This window comes from Eucyclogobius newberryi, unplaced genomic scaffold, assembly GCF_026437365.1.
Source record: "Eucyclogobius newberryi isolate DKJ021-1_F unplaced genomic scaffold, fEucNew1.0.hap1 SCAF_17, whole genome shotgun sequence".
Taxonomy (NCBI): domain Eukaryota; kingdom Metazoa; phylum Chordata; class Actinopteri; order Gobiiformes; family Gobiidae; genus Eucyclogobius; species Eucyclogobius newberryi.
Window position 1 is genome coordinate 6,771,130 of NW_027315801.1, and position 12,074 is coordinate 6,783,203.

The 12,074-nt window shown below is 40.0% G+C and overlaps 1 protein-coding gene across 1 annotated transcript in view; it reads left to right on the top strand.

Moving 5' to 3' along the window:
- atp9a (ATPase phospholipid transporting 9A) overlaps window positions 1-11,196 on the top strand; it is a 68,455-nt gene extending 57,259 nt beyond the window's left edge. Inside the window, exons 27-28 of the mRNA XM_072448848.1 lie at window positions 798-1,001; window positions 5,516-11,196. Of these exons, the coding sequence (XP_072304949.1) occupies window positions 798-1,001; window positions 5,516-5,652 (341 nt within the window). The 3' untranslated portion in view covers window positions 5,653-11,196. The remainder of the gene's footprint in view (window positions 1-797; window positions 1,002-5,515) is intronic.
- Window positions 11,197-12,074: the final 878 nt, after the last annotated feature.

A 12,074-nucleotide genomic window follows, 5' to 3' on the forward strand; every position in this document is an offset into this window, starting at 1 on the left:
CAAACTGTCTGAGCTGGGATTGGACCTCAAAACTTTGGAGCCTCAACCGTTCAACCACACAGCAAAACCAAAGTCAAATGCATTTTAATAAGGTAATTAGTGGGCTGGTCCGATAAGGTTAATAACTGACATTTGCCTTAAAGGTTGCTCCTGTTTTTCTCATAAACTGTGTCTTAGTTTGATGGAGTAGAACCTGTAGTAAACATTTATCATAGTTCTACTTCCATTAAGTCGCCGTTTGTGAAGAAATTTGGAAAAATAAACGTTTAAAATGAAGTCAAGCTGAATCTCTCTGTGATGTCATCAGAGTGCGACACAGAGACAGTTTACACTGACACACTTTTCTGACAGTTTGAACCATGGATGGACTAAATAAAGGTGTTTTATGGTATTATTGTGTGTCAGATCAGAACTGTTGTGTCATTTATGTGGAGTTTGGCTCTTCTTTACAGCCTGGTTGCTAGGTAACAGCTGTGAAACGACCTCTACCTGTGTCATAATTGTGCTCACGTCCAACCAGGAAGTACAATTATTAACTTTACAACAAATGGTTCAAACTGGGGACAAACGGGCAAAATATTTAGTCAAATCTGAAATATAATGTTTTAATACGTTTGAGTGACATGTGTAGTTTAACATGGTAATACAAACAAATATCAGTTAAAATTGCCAATACTGACAATGGAACCGATTTAAGGGTTTAATGGATTTGATTTTAAAGACAATCTGTGACTAAAATGTATTTAAATTGCATCTGATGCGTGAACGTGCTTGTGTTTGTCCCGTGTCCCGCGCAGGCAGCATCCTGATGTACGGCGCACTGCTGCTGTTCGACTCGGAGTTCGTTCACATCGTGGCGATCTCCTTCACCTCGCTCATCCTCACCGAGCTGCTCATGGTGGCGCTGACCATCCAGACCTGGCACTGGCTCATGATCGTGGGCGAGCTGCTCAGCCTGGCCTGCTACATCGCCTCGCTCGTGTTCCTGCACCAGTTCATAGGTGAGTCTCCACGCTAATGCACAAGCTGAAGCGGGGCTAAAGCGAGGCTAAAGCAGGGCTAAAGCAAGGCTAAAGCGAGGCTAAACCAGGACTGAGCCAGGGCTAAACCAGGACTGAACCAGGACTGAACCAGGGCTAAACCAGGACTGAACCAGGACTGAACCAGGGCTAAACCAGGACTGAACCAGGACTGAACCAGGGCTAAACCAGGACTGAACCAGGACTGAACCAGGGCTGAACCAGGGCTAAACCAGGACTAAACCAGGACTAAGCCAGGACTAAACCAGGACTAAACCAGGTCTGAACCAGGACTGAACCAGGACTGAACCAGGACTGAACCAGGGCTGAACCAGGGCTGAACCAGGGCTAAACCAGGACTGAACCAGGACTGAACCAGGGCTAAACCAGGACTGAACCAGGGCTGAACCAGGGCTGAACCAGGGCTAAACCAGGACTAAACCAGGACTAAGCCAGGACTAAACCAGGACTAAACCAGGTCTGAACCAGGACTGAACCAGGACTGAACCAGGACTGAACCAGGGCTGAACCAGGGCTGAACCAGGGCTAAACCAGGACTGAACCAGGACTGAACCAGGGCTAAACCAGGACTGAACCAGGACTGAACCAGGACTGAACCAGGACTGAACCAGGACTGAACCAGGACTGAACCAGGACTGAACCAGGACTAAACCAGGACTAAACCAGGACTAAACCAGGACTAAACCAGGACTAAACCAGTCTAAATTAGGTTCAAACCTGGTCTGAACCAGAATCAAACTAGACTCAAAGGAACAAGTCTGGTACTTTTAACATGGGATATAACACCCATGAAGCAGTGCAAATATTGTTTAAACTATTTGACTCATATTCATTTATTACATTATATTTATTCATTATATATTTAGTTCTTCTTATTTTGTGGATCGGCTAAAAATAAAAGATTTGATTTACTTAACTGGTACTAAAAATAAAATGCAGTATGATAATAATAATATCTGATCATTATATTCTTGGTGATTCTTGGTGATAAATGGTGTTGTTTAGAGTTTGTCCTTCACGTCGCACGTCACTTTATCACAGTGAGGAGTCCGGTCTCTCCCTGGACTCTCGGGGGTGAAATAATGGGACATTAGGAAGGATAAAGGACAGATTTGTGACACACTGTCCTGGTTTGGATGGACCACAATATTAAAGAGGAAATGCCAAGTGTCCGGCTCAACTTCCTGAAACATTTTTATTAGTCTGTTTGCATCAAAAATCCTGGTGTTTCCTCAGATTCTCTCAAACAACTTCTGTAGTTTCAAACTGTATAATGCACTGCAAACAAAAACAGGAATTACAATTGTTTGATTAGGTTTGACCAGCATATCTTATTATTCACTAACAACTAATGTGAGCTAGACTAGTTCACTGACATCACGATAGGAAATTACCCAGCAAACACTGGGCCAAAACGCATCTAATGTCACAATTATTTTAATTTGACAAATAAAAATGTATGAGAGCGACTTTATTTTGTTGAATTAATGTTTAGAGTCAAAAGAGTTGTTTCTTTGTGTAAATTCTGCATAAACTTTGACTGGAATGAGTGTCCCTGGTGTGATGTCACTTCCTGTCATTTTCTACAGATTTTTCAACGTTTTCTCCACAAATACCTGCTCGATTGGTGTAAAACTATAATTTATATGTACAACTGGTATAAATACACGAAATAAAGTCACAAGCACTTTAACATTCACTCAAATAGTTCTGGATCATATCAACGAGTCGTACCGTTTTGTATTATTTTTTTTAAACAATATCAAATTCCAAAATCCAGAACTATCGGAACATTTTCCTTTATATTAGTGACAACATTTATTAGCTTGTTGTTTTTTAGTTTTTATCGATCAACCTTCATTTAAACCAGATATGAACCTTGACCTGGAGCAAAGTGAAGAAACGGCGCACACGTTTTAAAACATTACACATTTAAACGACATTTAAGAAAAAAGCACAGACATTATTTTTTTTTAAGGATTCACTCTCTTTGTCTTTTAAAAATCGGAACAAAAACCCCCAATTAAGACCATTTCACGCAATCACAATTCACAATTCCAATCGTATCTCAAAACTGCCACCCAGCAAGAGTTTAAAAGAAGTGAGTTCATTTTGCGCCGTGAGCCGGGAGTTGCCATGTTTTGTGACTTTATTTACCTAAACTGTAGAAAATAGATGTGACCCAGCAAAGGCCCAGTAGCAGAGCTTTCCACGCCTGTGTTTAGAGCTTTATGTTGGGCGCGGCGCGTGACTGGCATGTGGTCAAGTGCAAACCTTGCCAAACACTTTATCCCCCCGGGCCTGTACCACCAGAATAGATTCAAGCGCATTTCTTCCCACGTTTCGAAAAAGTATGTGAGGTTTATTTTGAGTTTTTGTGTTTCACTTGTGTTCTATAAAGGGATTAGCACAAGATTAAGTTTAGACGCTTGTAAAAGGCGAGTGGCATTTATAAAAGCGGGTAAGTGCAAACAGAAGGAAACTATGGTAAACATTATGCTACAGTATGTGATTTATCGCCTTGTTGTTCCCGACTACAGCTCTGCATTCTGTGAACAAAACTACTGAATGTGACAAGACGATGATAAAACATAATCATTAGAGCTGGCTTTCGATTCAAATTTCAAGAATCGATTCGATTCCAATTTTTACGTTTCAAAATAGATTTTTTCCGATTTTCTCAGATCCCATCCGATTTGATCCTATTTCGATCTGATTTCCGATTCGATCCGATTTCGATTCGATCCGGGGGTTAATGTTATTAAAAATGAAAAATGTATTTGAACCGTTTCCTTCACTTCCTGACTGTGTAGAGAAGCAACATATTAAAACTAGTATTATATCAATATTAAACAGCAAATCTTACAAGTATTGGTAGTTACTGATGGAAGACTGATGAAAAGGTTAAGGGTCAATCTACCTTCAAGATAATCCAGGAGTCCTGAATTATCTTTCGTGAAGGTAGATTGAAGTTCACTGAGGGAAATGTAGAAAATAATTTTAATTTAAAAAAAAATAGATCTTTGGACGTACGAATCGACAATCGGTCATTAATATGCAAATCGATTAAAAATCGGAAAATCGATTTTTTCAACCCAGCTCTAATAATCATAGTTGTGTTTTAATCATCGTAATATGGACTTTACGGGCTCTAAAACAAGCACAAAAGACCTTTAACAAATACTGTTATATTGTTATTAAATCAAAAGGTCAAGATAAATAAACAGTTTCTGATTTTCATCCGTAATATACAGTTTATTTATTAATATTCTTTATCTAGAATACTTCAGTCGCCATATTTCAACCTTTATTTGATTCAAATGTACAATAGAAATAACCATTTGACTCGTCAACTCATCGGAAAAATAATTGCTGACTGTCGACTAAACTAATCATTATTTGCAGCTATGATTGAGCCATAAACATTCTGGATAATAAACCATTTAGGTCGGTAGGAGTTGGTTTGAATCATTAAGTGTGTTTACTTCTAAAAATTATATCAAATTTGCTCATTTGAAACTTGTGCAAATGCTTACATCAGCAGCTGCGCAGGTTCTTTTACTTGATAGAGACTTTGCATGGACTTGATAGAGACTTGGTAGAGACTTGGTGGTGACCTGACTGGAACTTGGTAGAGACTTGGCGGGGACTTAGTAGAGACTTGGTGGAGACTTGGTAGAAACTCGGTGTTGACCTGACAGGGACTTGGCAGGGACTTGTTAGAGACTTGATAGAGACTTGGCTGGAACTTGGTGTAGACTTGGTAGAAACTTGATAGAGACTTGGTAGAAACTTGATAGAGACTTGACAGAAACGTGATAGAGACTTGACAGAAACGTGATAGAGACTTGACAGAAACTTGATAGAGACTTGACAGAAACTTGATAGAGACTTGACAGAAACTTGATAGAGACTTGACAGAAACTTGATAGAGACTTGACAGAAACTTGATAGAGACTTGACAGAAACTTTATAGAGACTTGACAGAAACTTGATAGAGACTTGACAGAAACTTGATAGAGACTTGACAGAAACTTGATAGAGACTTGACAGAAACTTGATAGAGACTTGATAGAAACTTGATAGAGACTTGACAGAAACTTGGCGGGAACTTGGTAGAAACTTGGTAGAGACTTGGTAGAGACTTGGTAGAGACTTGGTAGAGACTAGGCAGGGACTTGATAGCCAGACACTTTAAGTATGAATGTGGTGTGAGAGTGAGCGATTGCAGGTGCTCCGAGTGGCAGAGATTGTCATGTAATATCAATGTTTCTTTGTCATTTTCATTTTGGAGCAGGGAAACATCGAAGATTTTAGAAGACAATCAAATTTACAACGGAATGTTTGTCATTTCAAAATGTTTTAAAGCTGAAAAACATTGAGATTTCCAGTTTGTTTGCCGTAAATGTCGCGACAGTTCAATGAATCCCAGATGAAAGTGCAACTACATGTTTGTACCGTTTGTGTCTTCGCAGATGTGTACTTCATCACCGCCGTGTCGTTCTTGTGGAAAGTGACCGTGATCACTCTTGTCAGCTGTTTGCCGCTCTACATCCTCAAGTATCTACGGCGACGCTTCTCTCCGCCCAGCTACTCCAAACTCACCTCATAGCAACTCTACTACGAATACCACTACTGCGACTACTACCGCTCAACATCCTCAAGTATCTATGACGATGCTTCTACAAACGTTCCTCCTAGTACTACCACTACTACTACCATGACTACTACAAAACAGAAACACTACAGTACAAGAACATTGGGGTTACACTTCAATATTGTGCAAAACTGACTTTAATTGGACTTTTAAGCATGATCTGTCATTAAAACATTCAGCAGCTACTACAACTACATCCTCATAACACTTCTACTACTAGTGCAAGTACTACTGCTACTACTACTGCTACTCTGACTGCAGAAACGGAAGCACTAACAATACACTACAATACATGTTCTGTCCGGATTCCCATATTATGTCAAATCTACTTGAATTTAAGGCGCTGGGCCGGATTTTTACCGCCTCAAAACATTGAAAAACACAAAACTAGTTCAAGTCAAACAGTTTGCTGCGGCCCTAACACATTTTTCACTTCTTAATTATTCCCCGCGATGCGTTTATGATGAGCGTTTCACAATTTTCAGAGGCCAAAGCAAAGTTTTTCGCCTCGCGACAAAGCTAAGTAAGTGCATTTTATTTGAATAGCACGTTTTACGTATAAAAAAGTGCTTTACGTGGACAATTTTCAATAGAACTTGTTGATAATACAGACAAAATAACTCCAAATGCCTTCTTGACAGCGCAGTTCCTGGTCCGCGGAGCATAGAATGCGCTCTAATTAGATGCAGACAGCACTCAGCGGTCTCATTTTGATCACTTTTGCCACATATCTGCTCATCTACATGAACAAAAATTGGGTACGGCTCCTTTAAGCTTTTCCTTTTCGAATGTTCTCACGTGAAAGCCTCTGCAGTAGCATTCTTCATACATTTCAATTAATTTTAAGTGAAAAGTGAGTCTAAATGTGAGTGGGAGAAGGTCGTACATTTTGAAAAAGCATTATATGGGAATTTGAATATCCCGTCCAAGCGTTCACGGACACTGCAGAAAAATGCCCTTTAATGTCTTTGTTTACGTGCAGTTTGTGAATGAACCACTACGGGAATAAGGTGCCAACTGCGACGATACTATGTCAGAACTAAGCTCAAAGTGTAAAATTGAAATGTATAACTAATGTCGAAGGATTTAAATGGGAAAAATTCCATATCAGTTTGAAAAAGTGACTGTAAAATTGGATTGCGATCGAATCCTGTGACGGTTTTGTGGGTTTTCAGTGATTTTCAACATATTTTCCACTCTCTCTTCCCATTGCTCCGCCTCTGTCGCTATATAAAAGTTCAATTTCACATTTATTGTAGGAAAAAACGTTGCATCATAACGATTGCTCAGGATTATTGGCGCTAGGTGTGGGACGAGATGCAATTCCAGTCGTTTAATTGCCAAAAATCACAAATGCGAAACTTGCTTTAGCAACATAAAGCAGTGGATTATAAGAGCAAAACACAAATAAGGCTTAAAAAAGGCATGAATAAACAAAGCGTTATCGTAAATAAACTTAAATACAATCTTGTGCCATCATTTTGCTCATTTGTGCTCAATCTTTTGGCAACTTTATCTTGTCCCATCCCTAACGGACGAATGAGCAAGCGGCAGTGAAAAAACATGAGTCCGAAGTGACGTAACGCACTCTTTGCTGCTGCCATCTTGAGGACGAAAGCCGCATGTTCAATGTGGGTGCTGCCGACAAAAAGTCTCAAAACAAAGGATTTCTCTTCTGTCACGTCCCTAAATGACCCCTTCTGTCCAGAACTGTGTGACTGTGGTCAGGAGGGGCCAGTGGACTTACAGAGGTCACTCCAGACTGAGCTGTTTGTTTCAGGTCGTTAGCAGCTAATGCCAATGCTAGTGGCTATGCTAATAAACGTTAGCCTACTCGCATACAGTTTTAAGGAGCCTCATTTCCAACTGTCCGGGGGTTATATTTTAGGATCAGACACAAACGCTCTTGAAAAGCTTTGAGGGCGTGTCCGGTGCAGAGGGCGTGTCCGGTGCAGAGGGCGTGTCCGGTGCAGAGGGCGTGTCCGGTGCAGAGGGCGTGTCCGGTGCAGAGGGCGTGTCCGGCGCAGAGGAAGAGCACATGGAAATAAGTCTGTAGATAAGGATCAAAGCCCAGAACTTCAGTCTTATTGAAGTATGAAGCCTTTTTAGTTTTATGGTCTGTTTGTCATGACGATCTAATAGCGAAGAGGAAACGGCGTGCGGCGACGTCTTCACCATGACAACAACAACAACAACAAACAAGGTCACGTGACTGGAACCCATGGACCGGTCACAATTTCACTCAGTGGCCAGCTTTACAAAAACAGACGAATCAAAAAAGTCACAAGTAAATGTGAGTGCAAAATTAAATGATCTAATTCTGAAATTGCATCCGTCACATCTTAAAGGACAAATATGATGCGTTATTTGTGCTGTTATTGGCCTTAAAACATGCTCATGAGTATGATTAGTTTGGCATCTCATGATTTAGACATTTAAAAAAGTGTAATGTCGTTTCTTTTTGAGCTTTTATCCTTGTTCTAACATTCTAATCATCAAAAACATCCTTGTAATTGTATTTGGCTTCATTCACGCCAGTTTATTTTATTCATTTACAAGCTCTTTTTGCCCCGAACCTCACAAAATACTGTATGTTTCAGTTTTCCCAGGTTTTTGACGTCAAAGGTAGAGATCCTGGGGCTGTTTTAAGTCTAAAAATCATCTCCAGACTCCAGTTTCCCCATGGTAATTTCCTTTTGCTGCCAGCAGATGGAACGCTAACACCAATTCTGATAAAGGAACGCCTGACGGACAAAGTAACGCTCAGCAAAAGTACTCCAGAGCATGTTTGAAGGTCAATAACGATACAAAGAAGGCATAATATGTGTCCTTTTGGTCATATCCTCCACTTTGAGGTGAAATGAAGGGAAATTACTGGAACAAAGACAATATTTTGAGTCATTCTGGCTAAACTTTGACTAGAGGCCTGACTCACGCTGTTCCAAAAGCGTCTCCAAAGTTTTACTGAACAGGTTGTACTATTCGCCCATGCGTCACTCGTAGTTAAACGCGGCTGAGGTTTGACTTTTTAAAAACTTGGCTTTTTTTTTAGAAACTTGGCTTTTTTTAAACTTGGCTTGTCAGACGGCGGCTAAATCTGTAGTCAAGTGTAATTCTGGACTCTGGGTCAGTTCTCCGGCCATCGGGAATGCGCTGGTGCCCGCCCGTGGTCGAACGGCATGAGTCACAACCGAAGCCGCGACCGATAGTATGTGAGACCGACGCCCACTCGCTTCTCGCTGCGTTGAGACGGAACTTGGAGCGGATTTAGCATTGAAAGCAAAGACGGTACAATCTTTCCGCAAAGCCCGTCGCGCGCAGCACACACCAGGCGTCCGCGGAGGCCAAAAACAATATGCGTCGTTTTAAAGACTAAAAAAGAAAGTATAAAAAGCCGGAAAGAGCTCAAATCAGACGAAATGCAAAGTCCATTAAGCACGTTTATTTACCCGGACATTCTAATTACTTTTACGGTTTGTAAAGCATCGATTGAGAGGGATTTTTGTTGTTGTTGTTGTTGTTGACATTAGCCCTGTGTAGCTGTTAGCAGCGTTAGCTTAATAGAACACGGTGCGTTTTAAGCTGTTGAGGCTCAAAAAGCAGCGAGACTCTCTAAAAGTTTGTAATTTCGTCCATTGTCGTTACGAGCACAATCCCAGCCCTGATATTATCCTGAATGTGACATGAAATATTTACTCAAATAAGTATTTGGGGATAAAATAATGGAATTCTAACGTCACATGTCCCAAAGCCTTAATATTAAATCTAATCTTCACCAAATAAACGATTCCTAAAATTATGTATTTAATACAAAACTAAATCTAATACTCACACAAATCTTCTTAATATGATAAATATTCTGTCAAAAGTGAATATTTGCTAATAAAAATGTGTCCAGAGCGACTGCAGCGTCTGGTGTTTACCTCTCCCCAAACGGGCGTGGCCGTGTTGGTCCGACCTCCGCGGATGACCGATGTGTCTGTGAGTGGGCTCGCCGCTCCACAGATCTGACCCTAGCTGGCCCTCTTTGAGATGGAAAAATTGGTCAAGTTTTCGTCTGACGTACTTGAAGTGGAATAAGAAATGAATCATGACTGAAAAGACACATTTTTGTCGACGAAAATTGTGTCGAAATTTCTGTCGACTAAATGTCAAATAATAAAAACGTAAATGAATGAAAGGAACGAGAGGAGTTTCTGGTCAAAAATGGAAGTATTTTGGATCCGTCCGGCTCGAATACCTGGTCATTTTTGTTGACTAAAACTAAACTTTTGACTAAATCTTGGCTAAAGCTTAAAATAATTGAACACCGCGTACTCTTTTTAGGACGTTTCAAGTGACGAAACCTTCACAATAAAAGTCACGCAGTTCAAAATTGTGTTGGTGTTGTAGTCGACTGAAGCTACGGCCGATGCAGCGATTGAGCGACGAAAAGAGGGCGAAAAGGCGTCAATATCTCTGATTGGACCATGTTTTTGCCAAAGTACTCGACGAGACCACCAGAGCGAGCGAAGTTGATGACAAATACACCAAAAAACGCTCGAAAACGCATCATTTATCAGCAAAAAGACAGATAAAGCTCAAAAACTCGTCATTTATCAGCAATTAAAGCAGATTAAGATTGAAAACTCGTCATTTATCAGCGGAAAAAAGGCAGATAAAGCTAAAAAACGCTTAATTTATTAGCAAAAAAGGCAGATCAAGCTCGAAAACTTGACATTTATCTGTGAAAAAAACAAATTACGATAGAAAACTCGTCATTTATCAGCGAAAAATACAGATTTAAGATCGAAAACTCGTCATTTATCAGCAAAAAAGCCATAATTTCCATCATTTAAAGTATTCAAAAAGTATCATGTCGAGCGATACAAACTTTGGTCGCCCAAGACGCCAACGACCAATTAATCGACCGAGCGTCAAAAAGTTTCTTCAAACGCTGAGAAACACAAAAGGGACGAAAAACATTTAACATTCTGGAAATTTGGACCGAACCAATTTCACGCCAAACGGCCGACATTTTCGAGTTTGGAATTTTAGACAGAGTTTTAAAAAACGTGAATCGTTATATATTTGTCTTTACGCTGCGACGCCTACGACTGTTTTATTAATCGTTCGTCCAATTTCATTTGAAGGGAGCGTGACGGTAACTGAAGTATTGCCGCGCGTGTATTTGTGTCTTATTATGACATTTCTTGTACAGTATTTTATTTACAGCTCCACGATTGGTCCTTTTTGTCCTTCAAAACGGTCACATTTGAGTGACTTCTGTGAACGTGCCATAAGAGTCTGTCCTCAGCTCATTCTAACTCCTTTTGTCTAAGTTTTGCACATGTTTTGTAACCGCACTAAACCCGGTGCTTTGATTCAAGCGCGTGTACTTCGGATATTATTTATTTTTAATTTGTATTTATGGCGTGACAGTTGTTGCTCGCCGAGGAGCAGAAAAGAAGGGAAAACTGTCAAAATTGTGATGAATAAACCTGGTGATTTTCTCTTTTACGTTGTGATTGTGTGTCATTGATTCACGTCAGTGTTATAATAATTAATTCACAATTTCAATTTTAAATCACTGTTTTTGGAAAGAAATATCAACATTTGTTGGTGAAATGTTCCTGTCGTTTGTCAGGATTGGGTTTTACAATCCTCTCGACCGACGACACTTGCGTCTTTGTGGTTAAATAATGGGACAGAGAAGACGTCAAACTTTCTGCCGTTTTTTATTTCATGTGGATCGGTCCAGTAATTACACAGATATGATACAATTTGACGGTGAAAAGGTGAAATTTACCACTGAATTTTGAACTTTCTGGAGCTTAATTTAAACTCTATGGATTTTTAAATGTTGAACACAATCGTTTGAAATAAGAAAATGTTAAAATACATTTATTCCGAGCATAAAACAGTAGAACGTCCCTGTGCTAAAATCAAGAGTAAATTTAGATAATAAAACATTTGGCACCAACTAAACCAAAACTTTAACAAAAATAAAACAGACACAAACAAAGATGGGTTTAAGTCGAGGGGGCGGAGTTACACTGAGAAACGACTTAACAATAAGGTCAATTATAGTAACTTAAAAAGGTGAATACCAAAGTCACCGTAAACCCAAACTAATTAAACTAAATCGGCAAGAATAAAAAGTGTTCTTCCTCCACAGCCTAAAGGGGTCACGTCCCAGTCTGGACTCTCAAGAGAAAAGTCTGTGCCCAAAGTTAGGAAACGTGTCAAAATAAAGTGTATTAAATGTGTTTGTTCTCCAAAGGTCCCTGATCAAACACAAGGAACATCGGTTTGAAGGTGACACGCTTCACCTCCAAATCGTTCGAACGTTATTATCATCACGTGTTCTGGGACGGTCATGTCGCAACACATGGATA